Source organism: Amia ocellicauda, chromosome 3 (genome assembly GCF_036373705.1).
Source record: "Amia ocellicauda isolate fAmiCal2 chromosome 3, fAmiCal2.hap1, whole genome shotgun sequence".
Lineage (NCBI taxonomy): Eukaryota > Metazoa > Chordata > Actinopteri > Amiiformes > Amiidae > Amia > Amia ocellicauda.
Window position 1 is genome coordinate 21,294,894 of NC_089852.1, and position 19,171 is coordinate 21,314,064.

The following is a 19,171-nucleotide window of genomic DNA, read 5'->3' on the forward strand; positions in this document are numbered from 1 at the left end:
AGTCATTAGATGTTACACTGAGATACGGGGAGTGGGTAGGGGGGGTGGGGGAGAGAGAGAGAGAGAGAGAGAGAGAGAGAGAGAGAGAGAGAGAGAGAGAGAGAGAGAGAGAGAGAGAGAGAGAGAGAGAGAGAGAGAGATCTTAACGGGCATGTCAGGCTGTAGGCTCCAGTCAGTGCGTGTGAAGGGTACCGGGTGCGCACTCTGTAGGTGCTCTGGGTGGAAGTAAAGTATCTCCATTTAAGCGGAGATTGGTTATGATACGAGGTTTTTGGTTAGCTTTCGTTGCTCTCTAAACGGGCAAACCGACTCTTACCCCTGGATTGTGCTTTTCTCCCCACACCTATGGATCTCCAAGACCCGTTTGGCGTCACAAGCAGCGGGAAATGATAGATGGTTTAATATGTGCTAGCGACGTTGCCAGGCTTTGGATATGGGACCCTGCTGTAGAATGGCGAGTTACTGTAGAGGAGGACCTCTCTCTTCCTAGATGAAGACGGGCTTTGACCATCTGAGGGACACAACACGCCGTTAAGATGCGGTCCAGCCGCTGGTTCGTCTTGCTGCTTCTCAACGGGACTGCGTGCCTGGTAAGAGAGAAGGAAAGTTAGCCTAGTTCTTGCTTTGGCTTCTGTAAAATGCTGGACTCGTTACAAATAACATTGTAGGACACAGTAGCGCTACTTCGTGCATCTAGGAGTCAAGTCCTGTGCGTTGATCGTGTCTGTAAGAACTGTGGCTTATCCTAAAGCCCAGGCGACATTTGCACTGCACATGTGATTCCAGCATCCTCGGTTCAAGTCCGTTCATCCTCGTCTTCTTTAAAGCAACTGATGTTAGACTGTGGAGTCGGTCGTTTCTGTCGTTTCCATGTAAAGTCACCGAAGAGGCATCGAGAGGTCAATGTCAAGTTCATAAACTCGCTCGGAGAAAAAAGTTGTTTTAATACGTCTTAATCAGAGTCATAGTACTTCTGCGTCTTCTGCTATTTAAACATGGCGTAGTTACTACAAAGTTTACTTAATTGACATCCAATACAATGAACACACTAGTACATCGAATTGTGCGTTCCGTGGAAGATTCTCTGCATATACATAAGAACATTATTTAGTGTTTCATTTGTATACGTATACTAACAGAGTACAACTTTTTCTATTGTTGCAATCTTAATAATAATAATAATAATAATAATAATAATAATAATAATAATAATAATAATAATAATAATAATAATATAGAACATGGAAAATATCCTGAAAATTAGCTTAGGGTTCATTTCATTTGTAGTGAAAACGTTCCTAATTCTCATATCAACACTTGGAGTAGCTACACGTTATTACACTTAACCAATAATGAATTCTTCTTCTTCTTCTTCGTATTATTGGTTAAAACGATTAGATTAGCTCCGTTTTATTATATTCGTTTTATAGGGGATAGACTTCAGATCCGCTATTTATTTCCATCATTTGTAACCAACATACAACATAAATGTCTTACTAACACATTCACACAGCGGCAATAAAATAATGAAAACATAATGTATTGAGTCGTCAGTAATTCATAGATGGGTCACGGGTGGAAATACCAGTGTCTTGTCATTTAACGTCCTGGTTAGCTCTGGACCTAGGAACCCGGATTTTCGAGGAAACGTGTTGTTTTCTGCTGTTCGATAAGTACAGAGAAAATGGATTAACCGCGTATTGCAATGTGGCTTCTGTAATAAGACACCGGGAATGTATAGGCACATTTATGTCTGAAATAAATTGCTTTCAAATTCACGACAGTGCATGTTACAGCCCTCCCTGTAGTTAAATGAATAATAATTACCCTCCAAGCCTTAATTACTGTCAGCTTGTTTGCAGGTAATTGCAGCTGTGCTTTGGAACATCTGTTTTCGCTCAAAAACAAATAGAGGTGACGCCAAATCACCTCTCATATGCATATATATATAGTAGTAGTAAGTTATAGTAGCCAATATTGCTCGACAACAACTCGTATTAATATCAGAGGTGGTTTCTGCTCAGTGACTGCTAGATAGAAGTCAGGTGGATAGTTATCCTTGACGCTCAACGGGACAGAAATGTTACCCGCCCTCCCGGCACGACACACTAATGTACACTACATTAATGTAAAAAAAAAAATCAACTAAGTGTGAACACAGGTCAAGAAAACACCTTCATATGACGCACACTGACATATACCTGTATTTCCAACGTTGAGATCAACCTTTTTGGACTTGACACCGTTCAGGATTGTGCACTTCAGTGTCGTCTCTCTAGTGTCGCTCATTCGGATCAATACAGCTGGAGGCTCAGCCGGAGCAACAGCAGCAAGTTATTAGCGGGGATCGATCTGCACATTGTTTTACTGATTTTTAAAAGCAAATCTATAGGATTGCGCGAAACACTCTATGGTGGGGTTTATGCGATTTGCGTGTTTCAGTTTTTCTTTCGGGGTTTTGTCAGTGAGGGGGTGGGGGGGGGAAAGCATCTGCAAATCAATAAGTTAAAAACGAATACATCTGGAGCTGCTGAAGTCATGCTAGAGCTGTATTCATTAAGCACTGGCGGATTTTCCAACTGGTACCGTTAGATTCCGCTGTTAGTTTTCATGATCTTTTATTAGGGCGAATCCCGAGACTGAAATCTGAGCTACAGCACGCAGCGAGGTGTTTAAACAGTCAAATCACACGCACTCCCGTTTCACTGTGTCTGTATCGGACAAATGATCAGTCATGCTATCCACATTGTATTAGTCTAATTGAAACACTGTGTGACAGCCACACACCTATACATTGTGTGATATGTTTGTTTGATGTGAAGAAAAATACTAGTATATTTCCTAAAGACTTTTCGGTATCTGAGATTTCGTATGAGACTGCCCAGACTGTCCCCCTATTCCAGTGCATCAACTACCCGCAATGGACAGCCCGGCCCTGAGGCTTGGGCGATATTTCAGACTCAATTGCCTTTCACTGCTTGGCAATGACATTGTGTACAAGTAACCAATTGTGAAAAATTGGCGATTGTTTTCCCGCTGAGGGCTAAGCGGGGAAAACATTTTATTTTACACTTGTAACATTAACTCTATCTGGAGACCCAAACTCAACAGTTGAATGACCAGGGATATTGGAAAAACGAAAAAGAAAACAACAGTAAGAAGAAGAAACCCAAGGCTTTGCTTTTAAAAATGTAAAATGTAATACAGAGGCCTTTCATGTGAAAAGTAATACCCTGCAAACGTATAACTGTCAGTGGTGTATATTATTGTACAGAGGAAAGTTACCACGACTCTCTTGTGGTAGCTGTGTTTTGTGCGTTGCGTTATGTTGCAAACCCTTATCCTTATCCCTGTCAACGTTGTTTATTTTATTAGGACTGATAAAATAATGGTGGCAATTACAGTTTGAGTCAAGTAAATTAGATTTTCCCCACATTACACGTTGTGGCACGCATTTCAACAATGTACAGTCCAGCAGTGTGAATCACACAATGTAAGCGGAAAAGCCCCGGAGTAACAGCGGATGAAGGAGCTGCCAGTACGCAAAGGCTTGCTTATCTGAATTACTCATGACTGTGTAAAAAATGGGTTAATTAGGTAATTATTTTATATACGGCATACTTGCTCATTAATTCATTGCTGTATTTGCACTGTAGACGCACGTTAAAGAGCTTAACAGCACAATATGGAGCTGACTTCGAAATTCATGGATAATGCATTAGGTTCCTGACAATGATTAATCTCAGTGCAATTAATAAGTTATTTAAGTTGTATTAGTTAGTTATTCATGATTAATACATAAGAGCAGATCCTTATTATGCAGTTTTCCCAACATTAAACAAGGCACAGCTTGACTGTAAGGCGAAATTCTGCTAAAGGATTTTCTCTGTCTGTCTCACTGGAGGAAGACTACTGTTGACAATGAAGCTGTTCATCTCCACGTCCCTGCTATTTCATTTCTGACTTGTTCCACATTCTTTCAATGTGGGTTGGGAATCTTTCTTTGTGGATGCATGTCTTCAGATGTTAATTTCCCAAGATAGCTAAATATAACATCAAAAATAGTTTTGGAACAATGAAGACCTTACTAAAAAATACCATCACTGGGTAGGGACACAAAGTCACAAAGAAGCCCAGAGCCTCACAGCTAGGTGAAGCATATCTCATCAACTTGAATAGCATATGCTGAAGGTGCTACCATTGGAGAGACAAACACACAAAAACATTAAAAGCTTACTGTACCAATTAGTTTGCTTTGCTTGTTTTCTTATCCCATGTGAGTGTCTATTTGTCATGTGTGTTTTTAGTTGGTTTTTTTTCATAAATGTGAAACTAAATTTGTAATGATTGCTTACACAAGTGTGTGGCTTCAGAGTATATACATCTTATGTACTAAAACTGTAACAAAACAAAGGAGATTGTCTAAGATCATGAGTGGCGATCAGATCAGATCTACTAAACTGGGGTAGGGAGACCTGATAGAGGTGTGTGACTCACAGCTACAGAGAGCATCCATCGACAAAGCTGGCAGTTATAGTTCTAATATCTCCTGTTATGTCCTGTCAGTAAATTCTTTACTCACCCTTCACAGAAACAGAACCTCGTGTTCACAGTCCATTGGCATGGATATTTATCTAGATTGTCAGCTTGCAGGACGTGACTAATGCCAAGGACAATACCCTACTGCTGCCCCTTTTCCCCCAACAAATATTATTATTAATATTATTGTTCTGGCTGTTTAACATTGTCCTGGTTGTACAGCCATTGGTCCCATCAGAATAGGAAGCCTGTGAGAACATTGTGGGGGAGGTTAATTGAGAGAAATCCGAATGTAACTAAGGTTAGTCTGAGAATTGCAATAACCAGATTATTAGTTGGAAGGCCATTCATGCCTCTGCACTTAGACCTTGACTAGAATTGCACTTTTATATAACTTGTCAGTCACCTGGAAATCCCAGTGAAGTAAAACTGAGGAAGGAACAATGGGAGAAAAGCTATTTGTTTGTAGGGAACATGATTACCCATCTCTATAGAAAATGCTTTATTGTTGGAAGTACTCTGGGCTGATGAGATTTTTAAGGTCAAATCTGGCTGTGTGTTTACGGTCATTATAGTGTTAAAAAATAATAAAACAAAACATACTCTTGTCTAAGGCATTAGTAAAACCAAAGCAAATTGAATCATGTTGCATTCACTTAATGTTAATGTAATTTCATCTTAATCAATAGCCAATTCAGATTCTTCCTTTTGTAGTTGTTGTTTATGTGTTTTTACCAAGACTGACCGTGTTCCTCCTTAAAGAGGAATGCTTATACAATTTGTCATCACAAACAATATTATGCTTTACTGCTCTTCTGATGATAATTTGTATCAGGAGCAAATCCTGTCCTCAAGGTCTTGTGCTTTTCTTTCTGTCTGAGCTCTGAATTACTCAACTGATTTGATTATTTGCTTAATTAGAAGCTCTTAACACCTTTGCCAGGTATTAAAGCTGTGTTGTTTTAAAGACCTAGAAGACCTGCTTGGATTAGCAAGTGGGGCCCTGCTGCTGTTTATCCTCACAAGATTGTTTTTGTGTTTTTCCCCAAGTCTTTTAATTATTCTAAAATCAATCGATCTGAAAGCAACATTACAGGGGTTTTGAGGGATCCTCCTTGGAAATTGGAGACCATTCAAAGCATATAAACCCAAGGACCCAAACACCCCATAGAAAATAAAGGCTAGGATTAAATCTCAAAATTAACGCCAAAGACAACTACTTATACTTTTTTTATTTTTATTATACTGCTTGTGTGGTGGCACATTAAGAGGTCATGCTTTAAAATAATGGGTACTGATACTTAATGATTTGGTGTATGAATACCACTTAATCTGAGTTCTGCTGTTAATCACCTGTATACCAAGGTGAGGGTCAGGGTTAGGGATAGGGTTACGGACTAGGTTTGGGGTTAAGGTTTATACATGTGATCAACATCAGAACTCAGTTGAAGTACATGAGACATTATCATAAAGTGCAACCAGAAAAGTGTGTGATGAAGAATTTGGGCTGAATTAGGGCAATAGTAAGCTTCAATGTGGAATAATACATCAACGCTTTTAATTCATATGAATTCATTAGGAACTTGATAGGAAACCACATGTAAATTCATGTTTAATTAAACTAGACTCTAATTTTAAAAGTGTTACTTTTTGAGATTTCAATACTTTCAGCCAGCGACTGGTCCAGGGTGTCTGCTCTCCGGCGCTCTGCCTGCAGTAATCTCTTAGTGCCGGATCATGACTGCGCTCAGTGTTTATTCCGTCACAAGGGACATGTTTATTTTCAGCCGAAGTTGACTGTAGGTTGAAAATGGGCCGTTAGTCATTTCTAAAACAGGAAGGTCAGTATGAGAATGTTAGCAAGCAAGGTCTTAGAAATATAATACAAGAATGAAGCATCAGTGATATAGGCTAAGACTGGGGTTAAATTAAAATGCTGACTGCCTGTCAATGCCAATTACACTTTACCCAAATTTGAGGCTCTGTTCCTCTTCATTCCCAGTCCTGTACTGTTTTGATACCAGTCTTATCATTCAAAGTATTACACCATCTGATCAGTTTCATAACCTGTAATTAGTTTACTCTTTACATACTTCAGTCAGGAGTTAGTTTTGTTCAGCCTGATTGGAAGATGCCCAACTGTTTTGACCTATTCTTTGCAACTGTCAGTCTCAAGCTTTTATTATAGAGGTCTGGTCTTCAGCTTCAAGGTAAACACCCCTACACTCAATCCATTCGAACACAAGAAAATGGAACGATTATGGTGACTCTATCCTAAAAAACCTTAATTCCCCACAGTAGGGTTTGCCAATTGTTTTTCAAGCCTTCATATTTTGTTTGTGCTTGGACAATGTTTCTAGTACCGATGCAACCGTTATTAACTTTTTGTCTATGCCTTTGCCTTCCTACTTTGTACACTTGCATTGAAATGAAATGGGATCAACATTAGTCCTTTCCCTTAAAAACACTCCAACTGTCTCTTTTCAGCTGTTGTTGCTTAAGACGACAAATATGAGGACCGGCTGAGGAACTTAAAATGTCTTGCCCTTGGCCCCAGGAATGAGTCTGTTTACTCATCTTCGTTCTCTCAGGCTCCTCCATCCTTACGATGATGTGGAGATGGGAAACACTGGCTGTATTTCCATGTGTTTCAGCTGTGCCAGGTAGTGTTTTCCAAGTCTTTCCATTTCACATGAACTCTTAATTGGTCTAATTATTGAATTAAATTGTCAAATGTAAAACTTCCCTCTGGGTCTTATTGATAACATATAATACGTTTTTTTTTCCAATTGAGCAAATAGATTAGCTATATGTATGTATGAATTAGATAATTGCAATCTCAAGTTTAAGAAGGTAAAAGCTAAAAGCAGCAACACTGGAGCATAGGCTGCAGTGTGGAGGAGTGCTTAGGGCTCTGGACTCTGGAACAAAGGGTTCAAGGGTTCATAGGTTCAATACCAGGTGGGGGATGCTATGTTGCAGCCACTGTAGTGGTGGCATTGCTTAGATAAAAAAAATACAACACCTGTCAATCACTGAGGGGGTCTTAAGGTGTAGAAAGCAATAGGGCTTAGGTGATGAATCCCCATGTTCTTTTCAAGACTCTACAAATACCCATGTAACTAGGGGCTAGTCTTCTGGTGCAGTATTTCTTATCCCAGGTCCCACTATTTGGTAGCATACAGAGTCCAAAACATTTACCCAGTGTCTTCTGTTAGTAAACCCTGTGTGGGTGCAGTGATTTGTAGTGTAAGAGGCTGGGATGTCAATGCCACTTCCCACAGTGCTTGGGAAGACTAATAAATTGAAAAGGAGGACTGAAACTGTACATTCACCTCAGCTTGACCTCTCAGCTTTTCCAGACTGCCTTGCTGTCAGCCAGTGACTGCTCTTGCTTTGGTTGGACCTCATCTGACCCCCTAGGCCAAGGGTCCACAGCTGCATCCACAACGTGCTCTGGATTTAATAACAGCTGAGTGCTTAACGACTTAATGGATTGATTAATTAACACAAGATGACATGTTTCCCAGGTATCTGCTCACTGACCATTTAATCACTTACCAAAGCGGCAGGACTGGGATTTTCCAGGACAGGGTGGCTGACCTCTGCTCTGATCATGCCAATATCTCTCTACAGCACTGCCATCATCTCTACCAGGAGATGGCTGCATAAGGGTCGCAGGTTGCCCACTTTTAAACAGAGTAGGAAAATTTTAAAAGAAGGCCAAGTTATAAACAGTTAGGAGCTACTAATGGAATAATTCTCCAATCGATCAATCAATCAAATCAGAACCAGAGATTAATCAAGAACAGGAACATGGTTCTGAGTAGCTTTGTATCAACTATAAGATATCATCACCAATTTCAACACCTGCCTGCTGTTTCTAGATCACTAATGCATCAGCGCAAATACTAAAGGTGTTAAAGAAAGCTGTCGCCTCCAATTTCAAACACCTATTACGCATTTCCATATTCCATTTGAATCAAAAATGTGTGGGAATAGGAAACATAAGCTAGTCAAACCTCATCAAGCCCATATTCAGTCAAAGGGAAAACTGATGAAACAGCAGGCAAAATTAGATTTGAAATCACGTGTCCTTAATTATTAAATAAATACTCTTTACTGCATAGCCAATATCTATTTATAGATCATATAATCCCCTAACTTTAACATGTGCGGCCCAGAAAAAAACACAAAAACAACGTTCATGTGTCCTGCTGCAGTTTGTGTGAGACAATATTGTGTGTCATCTTATTTCTCCCTGGGTGTGTCTGAGATACTTGATTGATTCAGAAACACCATGTTGATTTCAAAGTGAGAGTTAATTTTTTTTTTTCATACGAGGACAAATGTGGTGTCAGTGAAATAAGAAACAAATGGAGAGAGAGAGATTTTCAGGGGTGGGAAGGTGGTTGGATGGGCCTGAGCAGAGTGCCCCCTCCAGGGGCCAGAATGGCATACTCCTAGCCTTTCAAAGCCTTAACAGTAAGCAAAGGGATCATGGGTTCAAGTCTTTTAGGGGTGGAGAGGAAGGCAGATATAGGCGGATTATATCTGACATGATGACAGGCTCTGGTGAGGGTCAGGCCCCAAACCACAGCATGCTGAACAATTTGTATCTCCGAGAGATATTTTTAGGAGTAATGAAAAGGGTAAGTCATGAAGTCAGGGAGTTGCTATGAGATGAGGTGTACTGATCAATAGCCACTTTATTAGCACTGAATCAGAGAGAGTCGTTCGGCCCCTCGGACAGGTCTGAGATCCTAGCTTTCCTTGCCAGCCACCCTGGAACAAACAGCAGGGTGTTATAACGGAGCAGTAGGGGTTTGTAGTGTGTATATGGATGAGTTTGCATGGGGTGATGTGTGTGTTGTGGAAGATCAGTCTGTGGGAGCAGGAATAGAGAGATGAATTCCATGGGTCAGTGTGCTTTAACTGGATGTTCATAAGGTGACAAATTGCCAAGTGTGTTGTGGAGTCTAAATTTTCTCATTTGCAGCCCAATGCACTGTAATGAGCCGATTAAATCCAACATAAATTATTAATTCAAAGTCAAACAGCATGTTTCTTGTGAAATTAGTACCATTCCCCCCAACCCCCCCCCCCCATTTCTATTGTAATAATTAGCTAAAGGGCAGCAATTTCTAGTTTTAATTGCATGATGAAACAAGAAATCATCGACCAAAAGCCCATTATTACTACACGGAGGGGAAACGTGTTGAATATTTTACAAATTGCAAAGCATTTGAGCTTTTAATTAAACATTTATGTCATATTAAGGTAGACAAATCCGGTTAGTGGGGTACCGGGCTATTGAACAACTACTGCCCAGAAAAAATGTCAGTATTTGTTAATCTGCAAATGTTGATCATTGAATCAATTGATATGTACATACTTGCAATTTTGTATATTGAAAGAAAAAAAAAAATCTAAGGAAATAACAGTCATGTGATTAGTTGACAATACATTGCCACGTGGTGATATCACAGGCACAATGCAAAAATCCAGTCAAATTTTTAAGAGGTCTAGGCCAGATGATCATAATTAAATATAATAATAATAACATTTAGGGTGATGATTACAATGTAATATATACATATTAGCTATACATAGATCAGTATCTTCCCACACTGTGGAATCACCAGCCACCAAAAACAATTGACAGTCCTCTCTTACACAATCAAATTTTCCAGACGTGAGTCACACTCTTATGTATATGTTTGTGCATAAACCATTAGCAGAATCAGTCTCAATAAATCCCTGCATTCAAAACGAGTGTCATGATTTAGTGCTTCTGGAAAACCGGACATTCTGATATGAATACCAAATATTTCATCCCTGTACAACTAGGACAAAATATCTCCCAGTATTGGTCAGCATGAAAGAGATGTCATGTCATAAACAATATAATGCCGTGTTTGGTTGAAATCAGGCTTTTTACTAAGATTTAAATGTATTTTAAAGCTCTACAACTGGCACAAAATAAGTAATTGTAGCAGCTAACGTCAGCATTGTGTTGTCTTTAAATTAACCCGAGAGAATTCCACTGGTTTGACTTTTGTATGCCATCTTGAAAAGAAGCCCTTGTGAGACACTGAATACTAGGGTGCAAGTTGCCCTCTGTTTTGTCTGAGAGGAGATGCCTCGCAGTCTTGGAAACACAAATCCCAAAGTGGGTCCTCCTTACTAGAAACACAGGAAAAAAGTGAAAAGCCTGAAAAGTACACAACTCTACTGCACGTAGGACTCGTGTGTGATCCTATGTAAAGTGAAGGTGTGCTGTCTTTCACAGAGGTGTTGAAGGTGTCCCGCACGCTTGCAAACGAGTGCGAACAGCCCCGGCACTCCATGCGCTGTAACCAACAGATTCCACTTCTACTAGGTGAATCCCTATAATTTAAAAAAAATATATTAAAAAAATCGGGGTTTCCACCTGGATGCACAAAGTCAGAATGTTCCACAAGACGCTTGGCTGCACATCCTGAGACGTGGGCAGCACACGCTCGCTTTGGTTAATATAGAATTCCAGACACTCCTCTATTTATCCGGGAAATGGGAGCAAGGCTGCAGAAGGACATGTGAAGGATAGGCAGCGCTCCTCCTCATCAGGACTTAATCCAGGATGCCACTAAATAAGCAGGTTGCCGGTGACCAGAGCGTCTCTTCTGGATTAAGCATAAACCATATGCAAATATGGTCAGTAAGACACCAATTCAAAGCCCAGGGCACAGACCTCATATTGTAGCACATCATCTGCCAGTCCCATAAGGTGCTTCACGGAGTATATATATTAAATAGCAACTTGAAGTTATCATAGCCCCATATGAAGACAAAATCATTATTATAATAATAGTATACTTATAATACTTATGTATTGTTAGCACTTCCACTGTGTTACTGCGACACCTACACTGTCTTCCCCTCCCTTGAGCACAATCCTAGGAATGTACTAGGACGTATGCTTATTATATTTTGTACCGATTGTGTTACTACACTCTTGTAATGCTTTGAAATGTGTCTTGTGTAAACTAAGCGCCCTGGATAAGGGCTATGCTAATAAATTAATAATAATATTACAATTCTTAGTAGACACTGTTTTCCAGGGTGACTTACAATTGTTATCATATATAACTTATGTTTTTTTTACATACAATTACCAATTTATACTGTTTTTACTGGAGCAGTCTAGGTATAGTACCTTGCTCAACAGTACAACAGCAGTGTCCCCATTGAACCCACAACCCTCTGTTCCAGAGTCCAGGGCCTTAACCACTACTCCACACCGCTGCCCACTTAAATTCGTTTTTCAAATGGGTCAGCTTTTCCCCTTCTCTAATGTATTTTCTTAACTTTTTCCGCTAAATTGCCTTTTTTATACATATTTAAACTTCCAAAAAGCCCACTAACAATTTTGAACAACAAAGCCCATTAACTTAATGAGCCCCTAGCGAGGCCCACTTCTCCGTGTTTGCTCACGTTTTCCTGAAGTCTTTGCACATTCAACATTTTAGCAGGGCAGGTACTTCCTATCAGGCAGTGAAAGTGCTTGCTCTGTCTGACGTGGTCACAGTCGCTCACTGTTTCGCATCAGGAGCCCCGAGCTCTTTCTGAGCATTTGAGTCACAATAGAGATAAGCCCTTCAGCAATCCTGAGTGACTCAAAGACTAAAGATATACACATAAATATAAATATAGAAAATCCACATATTTAACCTTTTACCTTCGCTGAGAGGGTAAATCAGGAGGACCATGTGTGCCTAGGTCACGTTTCGCACACCATTGTCCTTTTTAATTGATTTGATTTCTCCTGCTAGGATTCTTTGTAGGATTTCCCTTGGAGTCCTACTTCTGGCATTGTTGAGGCAGTCATATTAAAACAAGGGAGTTTTTTGAAAATGGTGAAGAAAAAATATTTTTTCCTTTGTTATGATCTAATCTACTTATTTTTCTTCTTCTTTTTCCTCTTCCTCTTCATTGTGGAGGAAGATTCACAAAGCCACAAGAGCAACATATCTGAAAAAGGCAAATGCATAAACCTCTGTTATTAGATTCGAGGAGCAGATTATATCAGCCGAACTGTACTGCAAATTCATTTCCTCACTCTTATCTGTTCTGCGGCGACTCCCCGGCGTGGTGGCTGCTCAGCCTGTCATTTGCAAAGCTAAGTGTAGCAGCAAATATATTCATGGGACCACAGGCTTTACCCTCATTGCCATTGCAAATACCAGCAAGGTGTGTTAAGAGACTGCAGCTGGTGTCAATTTCCTCTTTCATACGGGCGCCTGGATATTGGTGTGCTAGATAGCTCAGAGGATCAGCCAAAACAGTCCCTTCCTTACACCTCTGGATAGAAACTGGCTTTAGTTGTTCTATTTCAAAGGTGTAGATAAATGGACACCTCCCATCTCTAAAGCTTCTTTGACTAGCTCCCCACACTTTGAGAAGGCTCAATAACACCATCGAGCCAAACCACCATGGTGGTGAGACTGGACCAGACCTGAGTGTATAATGCAGCCCAAGTTTGCATGCCTTTTCTCTCCAGCTCAGTGCACTTCCACAGTGGGAATGCTTCTTAGACTATGTTTTGCCGAAATGGTGAGCAAAGATGCAACCTTAAAAAGAAAAAGGCCAGGAGATGTTAAGTCTGGCTACTTTGCAGCTTTCCTGATATGTGACTTGTGTGCCATATAACTCCAAGCACGCAACGGAGCAGAAACTATTACAGTAGCTTGAGTTTGTGCAGCAGGCAAGGGTTGAGGCAGCAACTTATACAGCTGAGACGTGGCACATGGATGGAGAAGTGCTGGGTGATTACAATAGAATTTGATTCAGGCAAGGTTCGGCAATGCTTCTATACTCTCTAGCTATTGCATTTCAGGATTGATGATTGAAATTACATCCAATGCAATCTATCACTGACCACAGCTGTGTAAAAAGTAACAAAATCTTCACTGCACCAAATATCTTAAGGTCATTTATTTATTTATGTAAATTCTTACATTTTAAAACTGCAAGGTTAAGAGAGACGATATTGGCTACCTGCCACTCAGGTGCCAAATTAGCAAGGACAGCCAGACTGGCTACGCTGTATTAGGCATTGCCCAGTGCAATATGGCAGTGATGGCAACTAAAATAAATAAATAAATAAATCCCGCATAGCATCTTTAGGATGAACAGGAGGCATACATTTGTCATCACAATCTTGTCTCATGGCACATTTATCCTGAAATATGAATGTCTGAATAGATTTACATCACAGTACCTTCTAGCTCTTGATTTGTATTAATTAAATAAAGAAAAGAACAAAAAAAGGGAAGAAATTAAAGATCTGATTTCCAGGGCATTCCTTCTAGAATCTACATTGCAAACAGCTATAGGCTCTACTGGTATCTGTACTTGTAAAATAGTCCATGCAGTACTTCACAGACTTCTCCATACTCAAATAGTTGACTGTTTTGAATGCATCTGCAATCAGTTCTGGTACTTTTACCTCATAAAAGACCACCTTTTAAACCAACGCACTTTAGCCTGTATCAGAAAAAAAAGCTTACCTGCTAACAGATCATTACCAGAGAGTAATTTTCCATTACTTCTAGACTCTATTTATTATATATTAATAAAAATAAAATAGATTTTTTGAATCAGCTGAAGTACTTGGCCTACGTTGAACACTGAGTTTTTTTTTATTCTTCTGCTCTCCTTTAAGATCTAACGACTTTGAGCCCCAGCTGATTGGGATTTTTAATTAAAACATCAAAAGCCCTAATTGTACAAGGAGTTTGGACGCCTTCCCTTTCTCAAAGTGATAATTGTTTCTCCACTCAAGCGTGGACATTATAAGACTTAAATCATTCCACCCACAAATCACCCCCGCTGCACCTTAACACTGGCGTGTGTTGGGGCTTTGATTTTTTCATTTGTGACTGTGAATTTAGCAATAACTGAAGGTCAGAAACCCCTGTCCAGACCAGAGTGTGGCACAAAAAAGTAGCAGGGAATTTGCAAGTGTTTCTGACAGCTCTCCTAGAACATCTGTTCTCACTGGGAACTCTGACACACAGAACAGTGCATTCACAAATATGTTATTAGGATTGTATGCGACTAATATTTATGGTACTTTTTTATGTATTTTATTTATTTTCATTTCTGCCAAGTGTCAAAACAAATGTGGAAACAACATAGAGATATGGGATGGGTGTTGATTAAGATGGGCAATTACAGGCATAGTTCACCTATGTAATTTGAACAGCAGGTAGGTGCATTATTGTTAGAATTGATTCAAATTCAGAAGGAGAGCAGATCAGACACCAAGCAATGAAAAGCAGTTATCATTCATTGTGAAGTTCAGCTTTGCATTGACTACTGTGGAGTGGTAGTCCAAAGCTTACATGCTATATCTGAGTTCAGACAAGGTGGCATCTGGAATCTTAAGTTTTCCCTAGGCTGAATCAGTAAGTTCTGCAAAAGTACCATTGAGGCATTACAAAAGTACAGTTTAGTAAACACATCACCAAATAAAAGGATGTGACTTATGACTACAACTATACATAGCATATTTCATTATGTTTTTAAAGATGTGTCAGGGGGATAAGCTGCAAATGTAGCTTGCTGTGGGTACGTGTGAGTATATTAAAATATCGCACCATCTGCTGCAAACAGTAGGGTCCTCAACCACCTATTGAACAGTGGAAGAGGCCATGTTCTGTTGAGTGGGATGGGTTCTGCACATGTCTTGCAATGGTAGAGAACAATGGCAAAGAGTGGTATAGAGATGTACAAGCTAACCTGAAGTAATGACAAAATGAGTTTGAACACACACAGTCCCAGAGCTCCTCTGTGTTTTGAAAGAGCTCACCTCTCAGCGGTCCTCCCAGAGGTGTGGGTCTGTGCCTCTAGCAGAGAGATGGTGTCAGAACAAGCAGCAATGTGCAGTCAGCCCCCGTGGGAGAGAGGGGCCCCTTGGCACCTCAGTGTGCTATAATCAGCCTAGCCTGCCCTAGGCAAAGTTCTGCAAAATAACACTTTCAAAAATGAATATGGCTGGGAGGACAAAAACACAACCCGCTCATTTACTGCATTTTATTGATTTATTTATATCAGTTTAGTTTTTTTAGGGTTAGTTATGCACATTTTGCACAAACACAGGTAAAGTGTTGAAGTGTTTCAAGTGTTTTTAAGATTTGGAGCACATGGGAGACAGTTTTAAGGGCAGTGAACATGTGCACAAACTGCATTATCTCGGGGTTGAAAATGTTGTTGTTTTTTTCCCCAGGGAGGGCTGTGTCTGAGGACCCTTGTTTAGGAAGCATTGATTAAAAAAAAAAAGACTTGCCAGTATCGTTAAGGCAGAAGAGTCCATTGTTTTATTTTCTGTTCCTTCTTCTTTTGCAGTTGGCTCTTGGACAGCAAGACACTTCCCAAAGCCACAAAAACGTGGAGAATGAGCGGCCCAAGTCAGTGGGCGTCCTTGGCAGCCAGGGCCTGTCTCCTCTGGGACGCTGGATGCAGCACACCAAGAGCCGGGCGGCCAACACCACCTCCCTGGAGCTGCCCTACCGCTCGCCTGTGCCCTTCTCTAAGCAGGAATTCTGGGAGATGCTGGGGAGCGACCTCCGGCCCGACTCGGTGTCCCGGGTCAAGCGGAGGCCCATTGTCAAGACGGGCAAGTTTAAGAAGATGTTCGGCTGGGGGGACTTCTACTCCAACATCAAGACGGTGCGCCTCAACCTGCTGATAACAGGCAAGATTGTGGACCATGGCAATGGCACCTTCAGCGTCTACTTCCGGCACAACTCCACCGGCCAGGGCAACATCTCGGTTAGCCTGGTGCCACCCGTAAAAGCTGTGGAGTTTGACCTGGAGCGCCAGAGCGTGGTCCATCCCAAGGACTCCAAGATCTTCAACTGCCGGGTGGACTACGAGAAGGTGGACCGTAACAAGAAGACCTCGCTCTGCAACTACGACCCCTCCAAGACCTGCTTCCAGGAACAGACCCAGAGCCATGTGTCCTGGATCTGCTCCAAGCCATTTAAGGTCATCTGCATCTATATCTCCTTCTACAGCACGGACTACCGCCTGGTCCAGAAAGTGTGCCCTGACTACAATTACCACAACGAGATGCCCTATCTCCCATCGGGATAATGGGGTGGCCAGGGAGGTGATGCAAGCTGGGGGAGTTCGAGACACCGGGATGGGTCTGGGAAATCCTACTGCTTTCAATCAGGGCTGAGCTGAAAGAGGTTCAGGTTCTTTCTTTTGTTTATTTTCTTTCTTGTATTTTCCCCCTGCTCTGCTCAAGGTTAAAATTCATAGTCAAGTCTGCACAGTTCCCCTGTACTGCCTTTTTTTTAAAATCCATTTCTAGTCCAACAGGGTCTTTCCTTTTTCTTAATGCATTCCCCCCCTGTTACTCTGTGAAAAAGTGACTTCATTTCATCAGTTATGATGATATGGATGATATTAAGATATGGCAGGATCAAATAGTTTTCCCCTTTAAGTGATTCAAAGTATGACAAGAAAGGAGGCATTTCTTTATTTTTATTATTATTATTATTATTGTGATTCTTCTCTCACATTCCAGATAAAGTAAGCCCTGCATTCCAATTACACAATTAGGTGATGCCAGTAAAACATGAGAGCTCATGGGAAAGTTTACAGAAGTTCCACTCTTTCCTACAGTACATCAATAGACAAAAAAAAGTTATAAAGACGGATGTGAAGGCACAACAAAGGCCTGGATTAGATTTGGTAAGAAAGATAGTGTGCATCTCTCTCTCATTTTCCACATCCCCCCCACCCCCCAAAAAATGTATAATTTCCCTGGCCATGCTTCCAACACTTCCCAGCCACTACATCTAACATGAAGTTAACTAGTCTTCCAACTGTAAGTGGGGATCTGTGCTTTTGCAATGGATGTCAGACTCCAACCCCAACCCCAACTCCAGCCTGGTTAACTCCTGAAAGCATGTGGGCACAATGTGCTCTGATGACATTCTTGCATGGTGGAACTGGACCTCTGCTGATGTTTTCAGCCCTCAGTAGAGTTCAGGCTCAACTAAGACACCATTTGTTCCTGAGAAAACAGTCATACAGGTGTGCGACTGAAGTAGGTGAATTCATTCAGAGGAATATCTGCTACTTCAGGTGAAAAATAAGTACTCAGAAACACAAATCCCTCAAAGATTGCAGTTTGAAACCTCTCCCCAGATACATCTCTCCCATACCAGTTGAGAAATCCCACCAAGACCCGCCCCCCCACCCCACAACCACCAGCAGCTCGTCAGACACCATAACTCTTATTTGCAGGGAGTAGACAGTTCACTCAAATTGCTGTGTCCTGCAATGGAAAGTCAAGAGATGGGTTGTAGATGTTGACCCTTGTTATTTATTTTCTCCTGTGTGAAGCAGAATACACAGAATTGCCAAAAGCTGCAAAATACTGACCCTGAGTGCCAAAACCATTTGGTTGGCTGTAGATGTGGGACCTTGCATGGATATGACCAAGAATCCAACAAGGTCTTAAGAGTGGTGGAACAATCTGGAACCTTTTGATGAAACTCTGCCTTCCTGAATGTGTATCCATGAGAGCTCACCGGTGGCAATCCCGGGGAAAGCTGATGCAACTTTGTGTGTGGTTAAGGGTTCTGTGTTTCTTACTGTTGATTCGTTGCTGGTCTGCCTGCCTTTCAAGTTGTAATCAGCCATCATCAAACAATAATGTCCTAATGTGATGATTGTCTACGAACAGCAAGAGGAGCTGAAGTATGTTTGGATAACCAGATCAGTTTTAATCTTTGTACAGAAATCCTGTGTAAGAAATAGTCTAAAATTGTGTGGAGATTCCCATGTGTTCAATTGCTATAAAGAAATAAAGAAATAAAACACATCTAAACAAGAATTGAAAGGTTGTGCAAATCTTAAGTGACTTAAGAATTGTCTTCTTGGTAAATGCCTCATCCCAATGCATTAGTGCCCCTGTATCAATGTTCACTCAGGAACCCACTACTACTACAACTACTACTAATAATAATAATAATTTAAATGAACATGATGTTAAGTAAATTTCAGCTCAGGGCTGCATTTCTGAAAAAGTGATCTTGGGGTCCAATCTCCGAAGATGAAATCCTGCCCAACAGGCTACTTCCCCCACGGAACGGTCTGATGTACGAAAGCACTGCTGCACTCTTAATAGTTTAAGCTCTGGTTATTTGCCATGTTTTCTGATTGGCTAAGGGGGTTAAATAACTATTACGTGCTCCCTAATACGCTTACTTGCACAGGCACCACTCTCACACTGAAACCCACGTTCTCCCAGGATGCTGATGTCAGTGTCCCTATAGGCAGAAACTTACAAATGTATTTTAAAAGGAAAAGGCAGCATGGGGGGGGGGGGGAGACTGGGGGGCAGATAAACGACTGATCAAAGCTCTGGAGTGTCACAGCCACATCTGATTCAGCCATAAAAATACACGGGCTTACTATAAACCAAAAGCTTGTTGGATGTATTTCAAATCTTGTTGCATTGGAAGGTCATGACTGTATTCTTTAAGCACTTTTCTCATGTAATCGGAGAAGGTCCCTGTTCTCCATCTCTTTTTAAGTAGAGATGAAAGACCTCCTTACTGGCTCAGGC

At 41.0% G+C, this 19,171-nt stretch overlaps 1 protein-coding gene across 1 annotated transcript; it reads left to right on the forward strand.

The window, feature by feature from the left end:
* Positions 1-145: 145 nt before the first annotated feature.
* LOC136740511 (neurexophilin-1) lies at positions 146-18,738 on the forward strand. Its single transcript, XM_066698443.1, has 2 exons — positions 146-590; positions 15,931-18,738. The coding sequence occupies exons 1-2, from the start codon at positions 537-539 to the stop codon at positions 16,678-16,680; spliced, it is 804 nt and encodes a 267-aa protein (XP_066554540.1). The 5' UTR covers positions 146-536; the 3' UTR covers positions 16,681-18,738.
* Positions 18,739-19,171: the final 433 nt, after the last annotated feature.